Here is a 22,708-nt window from a genome sequence, read left to right as displayed (position 1 = left end):
AGGGATTTCCAGAGCTGAAGAGATCCTTTTGATGGTCCGAGCTGAGGAGAGCTTTGGAAGGGTGAAGTCCAGAGGTTAAGAAGGCAAGGAGAATGGTTTAAACAGCTGATAAGCAGAGGCAGAACTGAGTCGGAGGATTTTATGGAGGTGTATTTAGGTGATCTTAGTACAAATATATAGTCAGGAAACCCATCTCTGCGCCAACTATGACATCAAATCGAGTTCAGCAGGGAGGGGCTTGTGTTTAGTGGCTAGATAATGGTGTATCTGGTGTTGATCAAAAACTATTTAGTTAGACTAATTTCTGTTCATCCAGTTCCAGATGTCAGACAGCCCGATAACCTCTCTCAATGCCTCCAGTTTCTGAATTATCATTGATAGGGCATTTGTAGATTTAACAATCAAGTTAGGAGGAATGAGCTAATACTCATCTGCCACTGACCACACCAAAGCTATTGACTTTTAAGAGCCTTGGTATGGAGGTGCCTCCATTGGACTGCAGTGGACAAAGTCAGGTGTCACATGATACCAGGTTACAGTGTAACCTTTTTATATGAAATCACAAGCTTTCAGGGCTTGTGAACAAAGGAGCAGTGCTCTGAAAGCTTGTGATTTCAAATAGGCCTGTTGGACTGTGACCTGGTGTCACGTGACTTCTGACTTCGGCAAATCAGCACCTTTTAAAAGTCAATTATATATTAGATTTTATGTAGCTCAGTATCAGAAGCAAGTCAGTCAGTTTTCTTAATAAATGAGGAATGGGTTCATTTCAAAGACTGTTTACTGCAGAGAAGTTGAAGTACCTTTGCATCCCAGAATGATCCAGAAATTATGAGCAATTTTCACAGACAGGAGCAGAAGCTGACAAGTGATCTAGCCATATCTGGTGCTAAAGGACTAAATTTGTTTACGATGTCTTTTTGTTCAAGAATAATCTCAATCATTTTAGTTGTTTGTCCTCTCCATTCAGGTGGGTGTTCTTTTGTGACTGGGGAGCAGAGCCTAATGTTGGAGAAGTAACCATGGTTAGAGGGATTATGGGGACGGGAGTTTGAAATGTGGAGGTGAGGTTAGACATTGGATTGCTAAACAAGGGGAAAGTCCTAGGTTTAATACCTAAGTTGCGTCTAGCTAATAAACCTTGGATGTTTTTCTTGCCGAAACCTTCCTCATTCTGCTAGCAGCTGTGCCTTCAGTTTGTGTTTAACTCTGGAATTTCTTTCCTAAATCTCTGTCTCTCTTTTTAAGGAGTTCCTATAAAAACTCACTGTTTTTGACCAGCTTTTGGTCACCCATTCCATCATCTTGTTTAGTTGGGCTTGCTGTCAACTTGATTTTGTTGACCTTCGCTCCTGTGAAACAACTTTTGGATGTGTAACCATGTCAGTGGTGCTTTATAAATGCAAGTTGTTTTTGCAATATTGCAGCCAACTGCATGCAAGTCTTTAGTTACTTGAGGTAGAATGTGAGAGAAATTGTGTTGGTCTAAAGTTAAATTTAATCCCTCTCTCAGTCTCATGGAATCTTGTGTCATGAGATAATGGAAGAAAACCCATAAAGATTCAAAATTGTTGGTAGGAAGATATACTGGAAGGAACAGTGAACATAAAGTCAAAAAAGTTTATAATGCTTTACAAAATTTGCTAATATTTGACTTTCCATTTGTTGCCTAGTATTCCCACTGATTGTTGGGTGAAACCTCATGTTAATTGGAGCTTTGCCATTTAGTCCAGAGGCATTTCTTCCCCACTTAGAGAATAATGAGGTGTTGAATTGTTCAGTGAATTAGCATGGTATTTCTAAGCATTTTTTAAACAGTGAAATTTAATTTTCTGGGATGAAAGAGCAAATTACCACTGATGCTGGAATCTGCACTGAAAGCAACAAATGCTGGAGATGACAGCAGGTCAGTTGGCATCCATGGAGGGAGAGCAAGCTTTACGTCAGCTCTGATGAAGGGTCATCTTGACTCAAAATGTTAGCTTGTTCTCTCTCCATGGATGCTGCCTGACACACTGTGATTTCTGTGATCCAAATAAATATTTACTCAAAAAACAATGATTATTTTACTCTTGTTTTATTCACTCATGGGATGAAGGTATCTCTGGCTAGGCCAACATTTCTTGCCTATCCCTAGTTGCCCAGAGGGGAATTAAAAGTCAACCACATTACTGTGGATCTGGAGTCACATCTAGGTCAGACCAGGTAAAGATGGTAGATTTTCTTCCCTAAAGGACATGAGTGAATCCAGATGGGTTTTTCTAACAATTGATGACAATTTTATGGTCATTAGTAGACCATTAATTCCAGATTTTTTTATTGAATTCAAATGCTACCATGTACCCATGGTAGGATATGAACCTGGGCCCCAGAACAGTAGCTGAGTTTTTGGACTACTAGTCGAGCAATAATACCACCAGGCTATTGCCTCCCAATAATTATTTGTGTTCCTTCTAGCCGTGTGGGAGATTCACCAATAGTTGGGGCAGGTGCTTATGCCGATAGCACAGCCGGAGCTGCAGCTGCTACAGGGATGGGCGATATTATGATGCGGTTTCTTCCGAGGTACGTCTTTCTGACCATATCCACCTTTTTCCAGATGATGGAGTTCAGAAATTGGAATGGTCTAGCAGGGAGCAAACTTAAGACAGTGGATTTAGAAATTTATGTGTGTGAGGGTATGTTGCATTGTAAAAATAGTTGCTGAGTTATCTCTGCACAGGAGACAGAAGTCTAAATTTCACAATTAATAGTGAAAGTGTCCCCCACAACATAAGAAAATGCATCATTTGCTCCAATGACGGCTGCCAGTGAAGATTTGACTGGCTTTAAAGCACAGACCCGTGTTTATTCTAGCATGAAGCCTCCTAAAATGGCATCTTTGTGTCTGGGATCAGGGCAAGAAATATTTGAGTTTACTTACACAATGCTTAGTCAAAGTAAGTTATATTTCCAGAAGCTTATTTTTGTTTGAGGGATTAGAACAGCATAGTTCTAAATTTTTTTATATAGAGCTGGAGAGTTTGTTCAGTTAAAACTCTGATTTCTGCATGTACCAATCCCAACATTTTGAGTCATTCATATGGAGTTAGTGTACAAGGACAGCAGGTTCACACTGTGAAATTTATTTCAATGCAGAGTCTATGGGTAAGAACTGTAACAGTGCTCCCTATGCAACAGAAAGATGTCTCTCACAGCAATCTCTGGATGTTTGAATTTTTTTCCAGTGTGTAGAGATGTAATAACTTTCCAAATGCTCCCATACTAACAGCAAGCACTAAGAACTTAATTGTAATTATTCCAGCAAATTTCAGTTCAATGATGCAGCAGTCACAATGATATTTGGCTCAAAGAAAGGGAAGATTGGGAACTTGTTATTATGGGCCACAGGCATTATAGGTTCTTACAATAAATACAACACTGAGGCCATTCAGCCTATTATTTCTGTGCTGTCTCTCTGTGAAAGCAATTTAAACATTGCCACTCCCTTGGCTTTTATTCCCCCTATAGCCCTACAAATGTAATCATTCGGGTTTCTTTTGAAAACCATGGTTGTATCTGTCTCCCAGTCATTCTCAAAGTACATCACATTTCATAGCTAAATCACTTGCTGCAGAAAACATCCATATTACAGAGGAGGAGGTGCTGGATGTCTCTAAATGCTTACAGGTGGATAAATCCCCAGGACTTGATCAGGTGTACTCCAGAACTCTGGGGGATGCCAGGGAAGTGATTGCTGGGCTCCTTGCTGAGATATTTGTATGGTCGATAATTGCACGTGAGGTCCCAGAAGACTGCAGGTTGGCTAATATGGTGCCACTATTTAAGATAGGTGATAAGGAATGGCCATGGAACTATAGACCAGTGAGTCTGACGTTGATGGTGGGCAAGTTGTTGGAGGAAATCCTGAGGGACAGAATTTACATGAATTTGGAAAGGCAAAGACTGATCAGGGATGTTCGGCATGGCTTTGAGCGTGGGAAATCATGTCTCTCGAATTTGATTGAGTTTTTTGAAGAAGTAACAAAGAGGATTAAGGGCAGAGCAGTAGATGTCAAAGAACATGATGCTGGAAAAGCTCAAAGGTAGGTGCTGGGTCCACTGCTTATCGTCATTTACATAAATGATTTGGATGTGAACATAGGAGGTATAGTTAGTAAGTTTGCAGATGAAATGAAAATTGGAGGTGGAATGGACAGTGAAGAAGATTACTTCAGAGTACAACAGGATCTTGATCAGATGGGAGTGCAGGTTCATAGTTTCTTGAAAGTAGAGTCACGGGCAGGTAGGACAGTGAAGAAGGCATTAGGTATGCTTTCCTTCATTAATCGGATCACTGAGTATAGGAGTTGGGAGGTCATGTTGTAATTGTACAGGACATTGGTTCAGCCACTATTGGAATATTCCATGCAGTTCTGGTCTCCTTCCTATCGGAAGGATGTTGTGAAACTTGGAAGGGTTCAGAAAAGATTTACAAGGATGTTGCCAGGGTTGGAGGATTTGAGCTATTGGGATGGCTGAATAGATTGGAGCTGTTTTCCCTGGAGTGTCAGAGGCTGAGGGGTGACTTTTATAGAGATTTATGAAATAATGAGGGTCAGGGACATAATAAATAGACAAACTCTTTTCCCTGGGGTGAGGGAGTCCAGAACTAAAGGGTATAGGTTTAGGGGAAAGATATAAAAGGAACCTAAAGGGCAACGTTTTCACACAGAGGGTGGAGCATATATGGAATAAGCTGCCAGAGAAAGTGGTGGAGGCTGGTACAATTACATTTAAAAGGCATCTGGACATGGGCCAAGTGCTGGAAAATGATATTAGATTAGGTTAGGAAATCTGATTGGCATTGAGTTGGACCGAAGGGTCTGTTTCTGTGCTGCGCATCTCTGACTGTGTGACTCTAAATGAAAGCAACTTATTGTTGCTTCCTTTGTCAACCGTCATAAATTGGTGAACCGGAAGACACCAATCAGGACCGACTCTCCCTGTCCACTCCCTCCTTTACAGACCTGCTATCAAATCTCTTCTCACCTTCTCCTCTTCAAGGAGACTGGCCTCAGCTCAGAGCCATTTCCTTTTCCAATCTATCTACGTATTGGATGTTCCTCATTCCTGGAGTCATTCTCATGAATCAGTTTTCCACTTGAGGCTGGCACAATATTTTACATAGAGTTATTGTACCGTTTTCTTGATTTTGTAAGTATGAGCTATTTATAAAACTCGTGTTTTAGATTCTTTCCAACCTGCACAGCCACTTTCAAGGATATATACAGACATTTCCATTCGAGTACACCCTTTAGAATTCTATGCATTGATTTATGTTCCCTCCCCCACTTCTCTCTAGAATGGGTCATAGAATCCCAATGGTGTGGAAACAGGTGATTCAGCCAAGCAAGCCCACACCCAATCTCGGAGGAGGATCCCACCCAGCCTCACCCCCTGCAATCCCTTCCCAAATCCCTGCAACTCCTATGGCTAATCCACCTAACCTACACATCCGTGAACACCGCAGGCAATTTCCCGTGGCCAACCCACCTAACCTACATTTCTTTGGACTTTGGGAGGAAACCGGAGCACCCGGAGGAAACCCACGCAGACACCAGGGAGAATGTGCAAACTCCACACAGACAGTTGCCTGGGGCTGGAGTTAAACACAAGTCACCGGCATTGTGAGGTAGCCGTGCTAACCACTGAGCCGCTGTGCAGCTTTGTCATTGCTGTCTCGAAATGCACGCCCCATCCACCTCCCTCCCTCACAGAGCAGGGAAGGCAGGCGGCAGTGTGGTTGGAATCATTCCATATTTCTCTGTATTGCATTCTTCCAGTTCTGTGCCTATTTCTTTGTCTTTCTTTTCTATGTCCTTTTGAAGATTTACGCTGTCCTCCCCACAGTTCACAATAATTCTGTTTTATATCAGCCATAAATTTTGAAGTGGTGACCTTGCACAAGTCTATGTCACTGACATATCAGGAAGGATGGGAGTCTCAGCACTGATGACTGGAAAGCCGACAAGAGATATGAAAAATAATTGTTAGCGATATCTGGGGCTGCTCAGTGGCTAGCACTGCTGCCTCACAGTGCCAGGGACCCGGGTGTAATTCCGCTGTCAGGTGACAGTGCAAACTCGGCACAGACATTCTCCCTTTGGTTGGTTGCTCGGGTTTGTTCCCATAGCCCAGTGATGTGCAGATTCGGGAAATGTAGGGTCATAGGGATTGGATGGGATGCTCTTCAGAGGGATGATGTAGACTCAATGGGTCAAATGGCCTGTGGGGGTTCATCTGTTTCCAACACTCAGCAAATTTTATATTTAAATTGAGAGTGCCTTTATTCCCCCTCCCCATTGGGTTCTAACCATGCTCACAAGCTTTGCTCAACTTTCCTGCATTTTATCAAATGCTTTTTTTTCAAGTCTATATACATTGACTGCATTACCCTCCTGTACACTTCCTACTACCTTGTGATTTTCTTAAACTTGATTTACTCTTGATAGCCTATTCTAAAATCGCCTCTTAACTTTTCACCTACCCACTGACCCAGGTCCTTCCTCTTTCCTATCATTTGTGCAGTATTTTCTTCTATTTTAATGACTGTTGAAATGTACTCCTTTGAGACCTTGACTATGACTGTTAAAATTCCCTTTTATATTGTTCAGTTGTCCTCACTCAAGCATTGAGGATACATCCGAGCAGGCAAAAGGATTGTGCCAGTATTGATCAAAGCTATTGTTACATCACTGATGTTTTTTTGGGGTCAAAGGCAATGTCCATTTCCTTAATTTTAAGAAACAGCAAAGGAACGTTTGTGCCACTAAGTTTATACTAAAAGTCCAGTAAATAGTGGGAAGGAACAAAGTGTAGAAAAATGCAATATCTATTGAGTATTCATAATGCAGAAGTTTATTTGTACACTGGCTTTTGCAATGGTGTAATAGGACAAAGAGTGAGACGTTCTGACATGTGAACAAGCCAATACGCTTGATCAGTGCATCTCCAGTTCAGTGGGGAAGAAAGTGCTAGAGCTAGTTATTGGGAATGAAATGGAACAAATGAAGTTTATTTCAATGGAAGAACATTTGGTTCATATTACAGCACCATAACCTTTAGAATAATCACAGAAAAGGGCTAGGTGCAATCAAACATAAAAATACAATTTGTGGAAGATTAACTTGGAAAAGAATCCAGCTGATTTGGAATAGAATTTAACAAATAATACTCATTTTAAAGCAATAGTTAACCAATTAGAGGATTAGTTCAGGTACAAAAGTAGACAAATTTCCATTGGAGCTGAAAATGTGTTGTTGGAAAAGCGCAGCAGTCAGGCAGCATCCAAGGAGCAGGAGCATTGCAGGTTAGGAAGGTGGTGCTGAGTTCAAGGGTTGGGACTGAGACTTCTTCCTGACCTCTCTGCCCCCACCCCCACTCTGGCCTATCACCCTCACCTTAACCTCCTTCCACCTATCACATTTCCAACGTCCCTCCCCCAAGTCCCTCTCCCTACCTTTTATCTTAGCCTGTTTGGCACACTCTCCTCATTCCTGAAAAAGGGCTCATGCCCGAAACATCAATTCTCCTGCTCCTTGGATGCTGCCTGACCTGCTGCGCTTTTCCAGCAACACATTTTCAGCTCTGATCTCCAGCATCTGCAGTCCTCACTTTCTCCTAGAAAATTTCCATTGGAGGGGTGGAATGTTAGAGCATTCAAAACTCAGGTTCCCTGGATGATTAAAGGTAGAGCAGTGAAAAAGAAACCAATAAAAAAGGCTTGTGATGAATTGTAACATTTCTCATATCGAGAACCAAACTGAGTATGGAAAGTGTAGAGAGCTTGAAAAGGGGGTGAGAGTGCAAGGGAGACTAGCTCAGTTGGCTAGATGGCTAGTTAGTGATACCAAGAGCACTGGTTCAACACCCACACTAGTTAACATTATTATGAAGGATTGTCCTTCTCAATTTCTCTCCTCACTTGAGTTGTCTCTCTCCAATGAGGCATGTGCCCCATGGTCTGGTAAAACAATGGAAACTTTACCATTAGTGCCAGACTATTCAAATTATAAGTCTGTCTTTTCTTTATCTGAAAATGATGAGGGGGTAAACCTCACAAAACAAGCTGGGAAAACCTTTACAGCCTATATTCCAGGACAAAATTAGTTAACATTTAGAAAACTAGCATTTGCCAACATTGATGCAATTTGTTCTGCTACAACGTGGAGGTTGGTTAGCGCGAACTCGCTGTAATGTGATTGACAAACTGGGGGCACTGTTTCCAAAGCATGAATTTTTAAAACATGTGTTGGCTATAACGCCATTACATCACAAACACTTTAAGCACTGTTTCTAAAGCGCGATTTTTCTGTAACATGGGGTTACACAAGAATGCAACCATTGCGTTATAGAAGAACTGACTGTAGAAATTTGTTAAAATCAATTCCTGTTTGAATATCTAGGGTTCTTTTAAAGCAACAGAGAAGGACAAAGTTGTTTATATCACATTTCAAAAATGGTTTGACAAAGTGTCATCTGTCAGCTAAATTAAAACCCGCACTGTTAAAGGGAACAGTGAGCCTAAACTTGGCTGAGGGAAGAAGTAGTGTTCAAATGTTCTTTTTCAGACTGGGGCAAAGGATACACTGCTGGTCCTCATCGATGGTATTGGGGGCCACTGCTGTTTTTTATATTAATTATATAGACCCAGATATACGCAGTACACTTTCATCATTTTGAAATGACCCAAAAATGAGAAGGACAGTAACAGAATTCAGTAATAGAGAGACTGGTGAAAAGGGCAGTCAGTGATGGAAGGAATTTAACGTGGAGAAATGTGAAATAATGCATTTTGGTAGGAAGTGTCTGATGAGACAAAATCAACTAAATGTTTCCCATTTAAAGAGGATGGAAAAAATTAGAGCTCTGGCAGTTTTTATAATGAAAGGCTTTATGGGATCCTTACTTTAATTAAGCAATAGAATGCAAAAACAAGAGTTATACTGATCCTTAAACATTGGTTGGGCCTTTCTTATTTGGGGTATTGTGCTCCATTCTGAGCACCATTAACTGAGAAAATGTTTGTTGTTAAGCTATGCAAAATTCTTCTCCCACCCATCTTCGTTTAACAAGACAATGATTTCAGTATCAAGCATTCCTTAAATGCATCCATATCATTTACCTACACTGCCCCTTTTAGTTCAATTCTAAGAGATTTTTCAGTTTCCCAATTGGTTTTATTTGTGGCCATATCATAATCATGTGCCTTGTTCTGATCGAGCGCACAGGCCAAGACGTCTTCTATGTCTTTTCCATGAAACCCTTTCAGAATCATTACCATTAAGACCTTTTAAAAAGTTACCCTTGTCTCTTATTCTCTGGAGAAGAGAGCCCCAGCCTGTTCAATTTTTCCTGATAGGTCATACAGAGCCTATTTCTTGCCGTGGTTCAGAAAAAGGTATAAATTCTCAGTTCTGAATGCAGTTTCTCCCTGCAACGTTTCAGAGACAGACAGTTTTGACTAGAGTTTATTAAAATCAATCAGCATTCTTTTGCTGAGTAAAGTTTCTTATTTTGTGCACAAAATTCATTGTAAGTTGTGTAGAATGCTCTTTTCTTTGATCTTTTGAGTACATTTTTTCATGTGGACATTATTTCAGTTTGACATTTTTGCCTCAAATTAGTTACCAGGCAGTGGAATATATGAGATTGGGAATGGAACCAACTACAGCTTGCCAGAAAGTTATTGCAAGAATTCAAAAGTATTACCCAAAGTTTTTTGGCGCAATCATCTGTGCGAACAGAACTGGGGGTTATGGTAAGTCTTTCAAACAAAACCTGTTGTAAGGATAAGTGGTGAAACTAACTTCCTGAGAGAAAATCTAAAGCCATGCAGGAAATAAACCAGTCTTGGGTAAACTTGACTACACTTAACATTCATTCTATGTCCTTACAGAGTTAATTTATCATTAAGTATCTGTACTTGCTTACTTGGGTACAGGTTTGTGTTTGTTATAACAAAAATATGTAAAATTCCGCATTTTTGCCTCCAGTTTTTTTGTGATATCTAGAGAAACATTTTGATTAAATTACCCTAGCTAGAGCTGAATTGAAAAATGTGTTGCTGGAAAAGCGCAGCAGGTCAGGCAGCATCCAAAGAGCAGGAGAATCGATGTTTCTGACATGAGCCTTCTTCAGGAATGAGGAGAGTGTGTCCAGCAGGCTAAGATAAAAGGTAGGGAGGAGGGGGAGGGGCCTTGGAAATGCGATAGGTGGAAGGAGGTCAAGGTGATGGTGACAGGCCAGAGTGGGGGTGTGGGCAGAGAGGTCAGGAAGAAGATTGCAGGTTAGGAGGGCGGTGCTGATTTCGAGGGATTTGACTGAGACAAGGTGGGGGGAGGGGAAATGAGGAAACTGGAGAAATCTAGGTTCATCCCTTGTGGTTGGAGGGTTCCTAAGCTGAAGATGAGGCGCTCTTTCTCCAGCAGTCGTGTTGCTATGGTCTGGCGATGGAGGAGTCCAAGGACCTACATGTCCTTGGTGGAGTGGGAGGGGGAATTGAAGTGTTGAGCCACGGAGTTGTTGAGTTGGTTGGTCCGCGTGCCCCAGAGGTGTTCCCTGAAACGTTCCGCAAGTAGGTGGCCTGTCTCCCCAAGATAGAGGAGGCCACATCGGGTGCAGCGGATGCAGTAAATATGTGTGTGGAGGTGCAGGTGAATTTGTGGCAGATATGGAAGGATCCCTTGGGGCCTTAGAGGGAACTAAGGGGGAGGTGTGGGCGCAAAATCCACAAACCTGACTGCCCCGACCGACCCACTGTCTCAGCCTGCTCCTGCCCCACAGAACTCGTCTCTGCATACTTCGACACGGTCCTGTCCCCCTTAGTCCAAGAACTCCCCACCTATGTTCGGGACACCACCCATGCCCTCCACCTCCTCCGTGATTTTCGCTTCCCCGGTCCCCAATGCCTTAGCTTCACCATGGACATCCAGTCCCTGTACACCTCCATCCCCCATCACGAAGGACTCAAAGCCCTCTGCTTCTTCATTTCCCGCCGTACCAACCAGTACCCTTCCACTGACCCCCTCCTTCGACTGACTGAACTGGTCCTCACCCTGAACAACTTCTCTTTCCTATCCTCCCACTTCCTCCAAACTAAAGAAGTAACCATGGGCACCCACATGGGCCCCAGCTATGCCTGCCCCTTCGTAGGATATGTGGAACAGTCCATCTTCCGCAGCTACACTGGCGCCACACCACACCTTTTCCTCCGCTACATCGATGACTGTATCGGCGCTGCCTCGTGCTTCCACGAGGAGGTTGAACAGTTCATCCCCTTTACCAACACCTTCCACCCGACCTCAAATTTACCTGGACCGTCTCAGACACCTCCCTCCCCTTCCTAGACCTTTTCATTTCTATCTCGGGCGACCGAATCAACACGGACATTTACTACAAACTGACCGACTCCCACAGCTACCTAGACTACACCTCCTCCCACCCTGACCCCTGTAAAAACGCCATCCCATACTCCCAATTCCTTCGTCTCCGCCGCATCTGCTCCCAGGAGGACCAGTTCCAATACCGTACAGCCCAGATGGCCTCCTTCTTCAAGGACCGCAGATTCCCCTCAGACGTGATCGACGATGCCCTCCACCGCATCTCCTCCACTTCCCGCGCCTCCGCCCTTGAGCCCCACCCCTCCAATCGCCACCAGGACAGAACCCCACTGGTTCTCACCTACCACCCCACCAACCTCCACGTACATCGTATCATCCGTCGTCATTTCCGCCAACTCCAAACGGACCCCACCACCAGAGATATATTTCCCTCCCCTCCCCTATCAGCATTCCGATAAGACCACTCCCTCGTCAGGTCCCCGCACCCCCCACCAACCCAACCACCACTCCCGGCACCTTCCCCTGCAACCGCAAGAAATGCAAAACCTGCGCCCACACCTCCCCCCTTACTTCCCTCCAAGACCCCAAGGGATACTTCCACATCTGCCACAAATTCACCTGCACCTCCGCACGCATCATTTACTGCACCCGATGTGGCCTTCTCTATATTGGGGAGACAGGCCGCCTTCTTACAGAATGTTTCAGGGAACACCTCTGGGACACCCGGACCAACCAACCCAACCACCCCATGGCTCAACACTTCAACTCCCCCTCCCACTCCACCAAGGACATGCAAGTCCTTGGACTCCTCCATCGCCAGACCATAGCAACACAACGGCTGGAGGGAGAGTGCCTCATCTTCTGCCTAGGAACCCTCAACCACAAGGGATGAACCTAGATTTCTCCAGTTTCCTCATTCCCCTCCCCCAACCTTGTCTCCGTCAAATCCCTCGAACTCAGCACCGCCTTCCTAACCTGCAATCTTCTTCCTGAGCTGTCTGCCCCCACTCCTACTCTGGCCTATCACCATCACCTTGACCTCCTTCCACCTATCACATTTCCAACGCCCCTCCCCCAAGTCCCTCCTCCCTACCTTTTATCTTAGCCTGCTGGACACTCTTTCCTCATTCCTGATGAAGGGCTGATGCCCGAAACGTCGATTCTCCTGTTCCTTGGATGCTGCCTGACCTGCTGCGCATTTCCAGCAACACATTTTTCAGCTCTGATCTCCAGCATCTGCAGTCTTCACTTTCTCCTAGCTAGAGCTGAAACTCTGTCTTTGGACTGTGCATAGTAAAGTGAAGTACAACCAGAAATCTGTGGAGCCTCAGTCACTGGGAATGTTCAAGGCATAGCTTTCTGGAGATGAATACATTGAGAGATGTGGGGACAGTGCTGAGGTAGAACAGGCTTGGTGGACTGAGTGGCCTCCTGCCCAAAATTTGAAATCCCTGCAATGCCTTGATACAATGTAATGATGTAAATACATACTTTCTTAATGACTATCATCTCCGACTTTTTCCAGCACATCCGAATTGACAGGGGGTGGATGGGAAAGATCAAATGGCTTGGTACCTGGACTTTCAATGGCCCACGATAAAATCTTACCAGAGATTCCTTTTCGTAAATTACCTTAATTTGTAAGATGTAGGTGGCAGCTACATAATCAGTGGATAAGTCATGGGAAATGCAGGATTACAGGGAATAAGGTTTGGAGCGATGGGTCTGGATGGGATGCTCTTTGGAGAGCCAGTGCAAACTCGATGGACCAAATGGCCTGCTTCTGCATTTTAGTGATCCTATGAATAGATAGGTTACTGGGATGAGAATCATACAGTTAGGCACCTTGCAGCTTCCAGACTCAACAATGAATTCAATAATTTCTGGCAGTAATCTCTTCCATGTATGGCCTTATTATTGTTTTTATTTTGTTGTTTGCCTATCACATAATCATTTTATTTTGGTCTTGCCATGTCTTACACCTTCTCATGCTTTTTAAAAATTCTTTTTAAGACTCAACCGTTTGACCTGCTTGTATCCCATTAAAATAACTATTTCCCAGTTCTGATGAAAAATCATGAACATAAAATATTAGGTTGGTTCCTCTACCAGTGTCGTTTTTGCTTTTATTTCACATTTTCCAGCATCTGCTATATATTGCTTTCTAATCATAATTGGATCTAAATAAAATGGGTATGGGATGGACTTAGAGGCAGTCAGGATCTTCTGAAAGAATACTCAATGGAATGAGAGAGAGAGAGAGGCCAGGGAAATTCACTATGGACAATACAAAGCAGTAGAAATACAGACTGAATAAAGAGACCTAAAGACCGTTGTGGACTCCAGTGTTCTCTATACCTTGATTGTGTTTTTAAATTTCACAATGAATAGATTGTGAGATATGTTGCTGAATCAGTTGAGTTCATGTCCATGAAGTCATGTTGAAGACGTATAGATCTCTCTTCAAAAGCAGCTGGAGCTAGGGGAGAAGCCCCAATTAGTTGCTAGGGTGAGAAGATGGTAGGGCTGAACGTATTGGAGTTGGAGAGTGCCAGAGGCATTGTCAGACTGTATATTGTAGTGTATTGAAAATTAAACTTTGGTTTTGTTTGTTTAAAGGTACAATACACCTATTCTAACAAAGGGAGCATGCTACAGACAGATTTTAAAAGTTGGTCTGTGTTTAACAGCTCATGCTATTCCAATTCTGAATGTTCACAGCTGATTATATAATTGCCTTTGTCCCATGAACTTAGCATACATCATGAAAGCTGTGTATTATTTATATAGAGAAAAGCTACAGAACAAGGAATTTGGGAGTCCTCAAACATGAATCACAAAAGCGAGCATTCACGTTTATAAGTAATAGGGAGGGTACACAGAATCTTAGCCTTTATTTCAAAGCGAGTGGAAGATAAAGTCACAAGAGGTTGGTATTGGAGCGGTCAGAAAAGGTTCACTAAGCTGATACCAGGTTAAATTGTCTTGAGGAGAGGCACTGGATTCACAGAGTGATACACCACAGAAGCAGACCCTTTGGTCCAACTAGTCCATGCTGCACATGATTCCAAACTAAACTAATCCTGACTCATGCCTGCTCCTGGCCCATATCCCTCAGATGATGCTTGATTAAATAAATGGCTCCACCTCTGTACTATGTAGATCTTCAGTTATAGACATGGTCTTTTACAGTGATTAGCTGTTGGTTGTTGAGGATTTTGAGTCTAGTCTGAGGATTGTTTGAGTTGGCAAAATATGGTGGTTACTATGTTTCATTTTAATTCATTGAAGTGGATAACCCCACCAATAATCTAGAATATGATTCTGATCTGTGAGGACGCACATATCAACATGTTTAGCCCTATCTCCTGGAGTGATGCAATATGTTTTTTTTTCCCCAGGACTGAAAGCCAGCTGTAGCTCTTTCACAGCATGTTTCCATAATATAAGATTGAGACACTTTATAGAAATGCCTAGTAAAGAATACCTGCTGGAAAAGAAACAGTTTGAATTTGTGATCAGCTGACTGGTTTAGTTTTGTCTCTCACATTCACGACCAGCTGTGAAGTAGGCAACGAATATTGGAAAGTATAAATGCGCAGGTCGACATTATTATCCTGTGAGGCCACTAAGGGATAAAGGGTTTGAAATCCGAATAACAAAACAACTCACTCTATTTTCTCCAGAGGACACTTGCAATGCAAATTTTGTCAGAGGAATGAAACTGGAGTTGGCTTAATAGAGAATGTTGTCAGAGAATGGTACATAAAAATGACCATAATTAATTAGGAGCATGAGTAGACCATTCAGTTCTTTGACAGGATCAAACCTGTTGAGTTTTTGCAGCAAATTCTGTTTTCATTTCAGAGTGCAGTGAGCTATGTTATGTAAGTATCACTGACTCCAATGTTGAAATTAAAGACACCGATATAGTATTCCACTGGCTTCACTTCAAGAAATAGCTATTTATAAATCCCACATTTCTAATTCCTCACCCTCTCCCTATCAGTTCTTGGCCCAGTATGTAAATCATGAACATTGCTGTTAAATGCCTTGAACTTTGGGATTGTAACTTGTCTATTGTTGGATTTGCAGTCAATATTCGGGATTATAATTTCCAATTAGATTTTAGTCTCCCAGGACTTAGATCTTACTTGGCCATATTTATGTTGAGCTTCCCATTCTCTCTTGGGTTTTTTTCTAATATTAACATGATAACAACATTTTAAAGATAGAGGAAGTCACACTAACTTCAGTGTAACTGTGATGGTTTTCAGCCAAAAAAAATTTCCCTACCTCCAGTTTACTTAGTTTGCTTTGCAGTCATTTGCAGATGGAGAGGGGAGGCGATGTCTTAGTGGTATTATAACCGTGCTGTTAATCCAGAGACTTAGATAATGTTCTGGGGACTGGGGTTCAAATCCTACCATAGCAGAATCCAATTTTTAAAAAACCTAGAATTAAGAGTCTCATGATGATTATTGACAGGAAAAACCCAGCTGGTTCATTCATGTCCTTTAGGGAAGGAAATTGCCATCCATACTTGGTCTTGTCTAACTCCAGACCCACAACAATATGGTTGGTTGATGCTTTGGGCTGGGCAGTACTATAAATGCTGGCCTAGCCAATGATGCCCTCATCCTATGAATAAATAAAAAAAAGCTTGTAATCTTTTTAAATTTCCAAATCCCTTGGTTAATCCATTTGGGATCCAGTTTTAAGACATCCAACAGGCGTCAGGAGAAATAATTGACTGAATTGGATACTGAACTGCAGTTTCATGCTGGATATCAAGATATTTGTTCATAAAACCAAAGTATTTCAGATGCTGGAGAAATTACTTTTTAAAAGAAAAGTGCTGGAGAAACTCAGCAGACTTGGCCATGTCTGTGAAGAGTGATCTCATCTATACTGGGAATACCATATGCAGACTGAGTGCTTGCATTGCAGAATGGGTTTGTCCTGTTTGGAAAAGGACCTCAACCTATCCCTCTGACATTTCTCCAACTTGTGGCCACGCCAATGCATTTGCCCAAAGCCTGAAATTATACTCTAGCGAAGCCCAAAGCAAGCTGGAAAAACAGCACCCCTTTTTCCACTTTGGCACTTTACAACCTTCAGGTTTCAACATGAAGTTGAACATCTTCTGACCATGAATTCTATCCCTCATTTTGATTAATCCCCTTTCTGATCCCATGGTGGATTGACATAGAGCTGCCTATTTTCTGCTATTAACATTTTCCATTAACCCCTATCCATTAGTATTAGTACTTAGTGTCTTTCGTTCCTGGGCAGCTGTTCCACTTGCTCTTCCTTCCTGCCCAGGTTTTTGACAACTGCATTCTCACCTCAAAGTTACTGTGGCTGACTGAGGTTGCTATCACCTTGGACTGTAGCGGTTCAAGTGTGGCCAGACCATCATCTTAGTGCACCTCTGTTTGGCAGCCACTAATTGGCCAATAAATGAAGATCTAAACTGAGGCCAGCATTGATCTCCATTCTGAGCCTCTCACCCTAATGCAAAATACATCCCACTTTCTTAAAGGTGTCACAGAAATGAAACTTATTGTTGTTACCATCATTCATCTATTTTTGAATGTTTTAGAACCATAGAATCATGCAGTACAAAAGAGAGCTTTTGGCCAATCGAGTCTATGCCTCCAAAAATGTACCACTATCTACTGTCCTTCCACTTTCCTGCATTAGGCCCAAAGCCTTGATTGTTATGCATTTCAAGTATTCATCCAAATATTTTTTAAAGGTCATGTGGTTTCTTGCCTCAACTAACTTCCCAAGCAGTGTATGCCAGACCTTGACCAACACTGGTGAGAAAGGTCTTCAAATCTTGTCTAAACATGCTGTGTTTCACTTTAAAATTATGCACCATGTTATTGACCATTCAGCAACAGGGAATAGCTGCATTCTATTCACCCTGTCCATGCTTCTCATAATCTCATATTCCTCTATCAGGTCCACCCTCAATCTTCTCTGCTCTGAAGAAGACAAGTGAGAGAAAGTGAGGACTGCAGATGCTGGAGAGTCAGAGTTGAAAAGTGTGGTGGTGGAAAAGCACAGCAGGTCAGGCAGTATCCGAGGAGCAGTTTCAGGTAAAAGTCATTTCTGATGAAGTGCTTATACCCGAAATGCCGACTCCCCTGCTCCTCAGACGCTGCCTGACCTGCTGTGCTTTTCCAGCACTTCCCTTTTGCCTCCAAAGAAAACAACCCAAGCTTATCCAGGCTCTCTTCATTCGCTGAAATACTCCATCTGGGTGACATCCTGTTGAATCTTCTTTGAAATCCCCTCCCGGGCAATCACGTTTTTTCTATAGATTGGGGACCAGAATAGCACACAGTACTCCAGCTATGACCTAACCAAAATTCAGTAGAATGCCCTTAGAATCTACGTCATGAGTAATAAAGCTTTTTTAAACGCCCGATTAACCTGTCTTGCTACCTTGGGGATCTTTGGACAAGCTCTCCAAGATCCTTCTGTTCCTCCTGAGGTTCCCTGTGTCTTTGTATACTAAGTCTGACTGGCTATTCTAAATATTATATATTCTAAACATTTGACAGTAAATTATACAACTAAGAGAGCCTGATAATTCCAATGGGCTTTGCTGGAAAGCCGCTGGAACAGTTATTTTGTGAGGACAGCTGAAATGGGTCCAGGAACAGGTGACTCCTCTTGACCATCGTGCAAGGTTTGAAAGACATGACAAAAATATTTGAAGCCGTTGCTTTGTGGTTTTTCATATCTTCTTAACAATGAGATCCGTGAATGAATTATTCTTTCCCAGAGTGGGAAGAGGAAAGTGCAACAGGTACAATCGAAGGGGAGCAAAGAAAATGGTGACTTCTACAATGTACACATTGTCAAAGCAATTCAGTGTGCTAATTCCCAAAGAATATTCAAGATTGGTTGTGGAAGTTGCATTATATTAGTACTGTTGATTGTAAGGAATGGTAGCTTTTCTTCTTTATAATGATTCTGCTTCTCTTGACTTTGTAGTTAATGATACTCATCTCAAGCTAAAACAAGAACAATGTTCAAACTGAGGGAGAGTTATTCTGCAGCTGGTCACATTGCAGTTTACTGTTGCCTTTTTGTTTGAAAAATGTGACTTTTCTCAGTGACATAAGGTTGAAGTTCACTCAAAATCCTGAGAAACAATTTCGAATAAGGATCGTGTGGTTCAAGAAAACAAGCTTATTGCTGTTGAGTTACATTAACCATAACTGGAGTCTTTCTGAACTTTTCCTTTCAGGTGCTGCATGCAGTAAATGTCCAGGATTCAACCAATTCCACTTTATGGTTCACAATCCATCAGAGACCTCTGAGCAGATAGTGGATTGCATTTAAAGCTACAGTGATACATCACTTTCAAAGACTTTAAGGCTTGTTATCATTTGCACTCACTTTTGAACCTAAATGACACCTTGCAATCTGTTAACGTATTGTAAGAAACCTTGTTGCTATGTGATTTGGTAACTGGACCATATTGATTGCCAATATAGTGTATGCAGATTGTTTGTCTTTGAATTTTGAGATGTACTCTAAATGTGAACACTCTTTGTTCATGTGCATGCACATGAACACTTGACCTTTCAGAATCCATTGAGCTTGTGCCATTATTTAGACCATGATTGATCTATACCATGAGTCCAGGAGAAAGTGAGGACTGCAGATGCTGGTGACCAGTGTTAAAAGGTGTGGCTTTGGAAAAGCACAGCAGGTCAGGCAGCATCTGAGCGGCAGGAGAGTTGACATTTCGGGCAGAAATCCTTCATTCCTGATGAAGGGCTTAAGCCCAAAATGTCCATTCTCCTGCTCCTTGGATGCTGCCTGGCCGGCTGTGCTTTTCCAGTGCCACAATTTTTGAATATACCATTAGTCCATTTATCTACCCATTGACCGTTCTATTAGATATTTGGAACCAGAACGAAAATCCAGTAAGTAATTGGAGAACCGTAAAATTACACTAGTAACAACTATTCATGGATATGTTTGCAAATACATGAGATCTATATGGACATACGGAGGTCTTCCATCCCCTCACCTCTTGTATAATTTAATGAAATGATTGATCAGAATCTCATTCCCATTCACCTGGAACTAAATTAATTCTGAAAACTGGGCAGCATGGACAAGTTGGGCCCCTGTTTCCATACTGTAAACCTCTCTGCTTTTGATCCATATCTTATGATTTTTACACCTGATAATTGATTGATCTCTCATGTTCAGAAAATTTCAATTGACCCAGCATCCACACCTCCTTTGAGGGTAAGGGAGCAGTATCTGTAAATGTGTACTGTGCTGGACTGTGAAGCCATCATTTCAGAACTGCCTTCACATAGTGGTGATACCAAATTGTCATACTGACCTACTGCTCCCTGAGTGCACTAAACTAAGACACGAGACTAGCCCCAGTTTAAAAAACCTTCCACCACTTTGAGCCATACTGGGTACACCATCCTTTCAGCCTGGTGAAAGGCAACAACTCGAGTGTCCAGTCCAAAGATGTGCAGGTCAGGTGAATTGGCCATGCTAAATTGCCCATAGTGCTAGGTGCATTAATCAGAGGTAAATATAGGATAGGGGAATGGGTCTGGATGGGTAACTCTCAGGAGGGTTGATGTGGACTTGTTGGGCCAAAGGCCCTGTTTCCATACTGTAAGGAGTCTAATCTAACCAAAAAAAGTGTTCTGAAGGAACAGCCTCAAAGTTGTTAAATGTTTAAAAAGAAAACTGCCCCTCACTATAATCACCCTAACATTAAAATGTAGCTGCCTAATGAGCTGGACTCTGGGATACATGTACAAACTAGGAGAGGGAGAACATAACAAAGAGGTGTACTTGAAATTTGACGTTCATTTGCATGTTTCATTTTATAGATATAGACAGATGAATTGTTGTAGTTGAAGGGCACTCCCAACAAGGTCGTCTTGTATTTTTAAATGACCTTTCTGACTTGATATGACATAACTCTGGAGCAAGTACCCTTGAACCAGTTGAACTGCTTTGTTTGCAAATAGCAAACATTGGTTATGCAGCGTTGTTGCTGAACTAGCTGTATGGCAGCTGCCCCTCAGAATACACTTCTGAAACTGCTACATATATTAATTTTCTGCTTAACTCATGAACTACCAACCATTGTTGATTGTCAAGGTTTAGTCAAGCAGTTCTATTTAAACATGTTGATGTCATAGAGTCAGGAAGAGTTGTAGAGATGTACAGCATGGAAACACCCTTTTGGTCCAATTTGTCCATGCCGACCAGATAACCCAACCCAATCTAGTCCACCTTCTAGTACGTGGCTCATATCCCTCCAAACCCTACCTATTCATATACCCATCCAAATGCCTTTTTAAATGTTGCAATTGTACCAACCTCCACCACTTCCTCTGGCAGCTCATTCCATACTCGTACCACCGTCTGTGTGAAAAGATTGCCCCTTTAGGGCTCTTTTATATCTTTCCCCTTTCAACCCAAATCCATGTCCTCTAGTCCTGGGCTCCCCCACCCCAGGGAAGAAACTGTCGAATTATCCTAACCCTTCCCCTCATGATTTTATAAACCTCTATAAGGTCACCCCTCAGCCTCCGACGCTTCAAGGAAAACAGCTCCAGTCTTTTCAGCCTCTCCCTATAGCTCAAACCCTCCAACCCTGGCAATGTCCTTGTAAATCTTTTCTGAATCCTCTCAAGTTTCACAACATCCTTCTGTTAGCATGGAGGCTAGAATTGCATGCAATACTCCAAAACTGGCCGAACCAATATCCTGTACAGCCGCATCATAACCTCCCAACTCCTGTACTCAATACTCTGACCAATAAAAGAAAGCATGCCAAACACCTTCTTCACTATCCTATCTACCTGTGGCTCCACTTTCAAGGAGCTATGAACCTGCACTCCAAGGTCTTTGTTCAGCAACACTCCCTAGGACCTTACCATTAAGTGTATAAGTCCTGCTAAGATTTGCTTTCCCAAAATGCAGCACCTTGCATTTGTCTAAATTAAACTCCATCTTCCGCCTCTCAGCCCATTGGCCCATCTGATCAAGATCCCGTTGTAATCTGAGGTAATCTCCACTATACCTCCAATTTTGGTATCATCTGCAAACTTACTAACTATACCTCTTGTGTTCACATCCAAATCATTTGTATAAATGAAGAAAAGTAGTGGACCCAGCACCGATCCTTGTGGCACTCCACTACTTCAGTCTGAAAGGCAACCCTCCACCATCACCCTCTTGTCTTCTACCTTTGAGCCAGTTCTGTATCTAAATGGCTAGTTCTCCTTGTATTCAATGAGACTAACCTTGCTAAACAGTCTCCCAAGGGGAACCTTGGAGAATGCCTTAATGAAGTCCATGTAGATCATGTCCACTGCTCTGCCCTCAAAAATCCTCTTTGCTACTTCTTCAAAAAACTCTGTTTTTTGATATGTCACCATAAGCTCAATCCTTGCAGCATAGCCATATCATACTCAATAAGATCATATCTCCCCTCAAGTCAGTGTCATTCTGATCTTTTTATATCAATTCCAAATCTGAAATGGTTGCAATTGTCAGAAAAAATGAAATAAATTAATTTCTTTTCTTAAAGTTGATTTTTGTGTTGTACATATAATGACTGATATTAAAGAATTTAAGATTTTCACACTTTTTTGTAGAGGATGATTTAATTTTCTGAACGTTTCTATAAGTCAAAAACATGGAGCAGAGAAAAAAAATAAATATATCCTTCATTTAGAAATTCTTATAGCTATCCTACCCACCGATCAGCAGGATCACCAACGTAATAAAACTTCCAAATTTTGGTCTGACTTGTACACTTTTAAATATAGTTCCAATCTGAACCGATTAATTTCTTTTTTCTTTATTTCCCCCTCCGAATATGCAGACAATCTCTTGCTGGCTTTCTGGTTTCACTCCTGTATAGCTGAAGCGAGCAGTGAAACTGAAGCAACTTTTTCACAACCAACTTTATTCATCTACAGAATGACCCGCAATAAATTACCAACCCACGTGTGCCATGGCCATCTAGAAGGACAACAGCAGCAGACACACTGGACCAACATCACTTGCAAGTTGCCCTCCAAGGGGTAGGGGAGTAGTTGGTCAGGGGTGAAGGGGTCCTAAAGGTAGTAACCAGCACCAATCCAGTGGAGATGTCAATCAATCAAATTGTTGACCTTTGATTTCCACCCCTGCTCTTGATTCTATGTAAATCTACCTTTTTGTTTTAAATTTGTTCACAATATGTGGGTGTTGTTGGCCCTTCCCTAATTGCCTGCAGGGCAGGTAAGTGTTAACCACCTTGC

The 22,708-nt window shown here is 42.2% G+C and overlaps 1 protein-coding gene across 1 annotated transcript in view; it reads left to right on the top strand.

Moving 5' to 3' along the window:
- The window catches only part of LOC132826880 (N(4)-(Beta-N-acetylglucosaminyl)-L-asparaginase-like), a 37,841-nt gene extending 15,900 nt beyond the window's left edge, over positions 1 to 21,941 (top strand). The window contains exons 7-9 of the mRNA XM_060843155.1: positions 2,458 to 2,565; positions 9,669 to 9,802; positions 18,652 to 21,941. Of these exons, the coding sequence (XP_060699138.1) occupies positions 2,458 to 2,565; positions 9,669 to 9,802; positions 18,652 to 18,746 (337 nt within the window). The 3' untranslated portion in view covers positions 18,747 to 21,941. The remainder of the gene's footprint in view (positions 1 to 2,457; positions 2,566 to 9,668; positions 9,803 to 18,651) is intronic.
- Positions 21,942 to 22,708: the final 767 nt, after the last annotated feature.

This window comes from Hemiscyllium ocellatum, chromosome 2 (genome assembly GCF_020745735.1).
Source record: "Hemiscyllium ocellatum isolate sHemOce1 chromosome 2, sHemOce1.pat.X.cur, whole genome shotgun sequence".
NCBI lineage: Eukaryota > Metazoa > Chordata > Chondrichthyes > Orectolobiformes > Hemiscylliidae > Hemiscyllium > Hemiscyllium ocellatum.
Note: the sequence above shows the minus strand (reverse complement) of the source record. Positions and strands in the feature narration are given on the sequence as shown.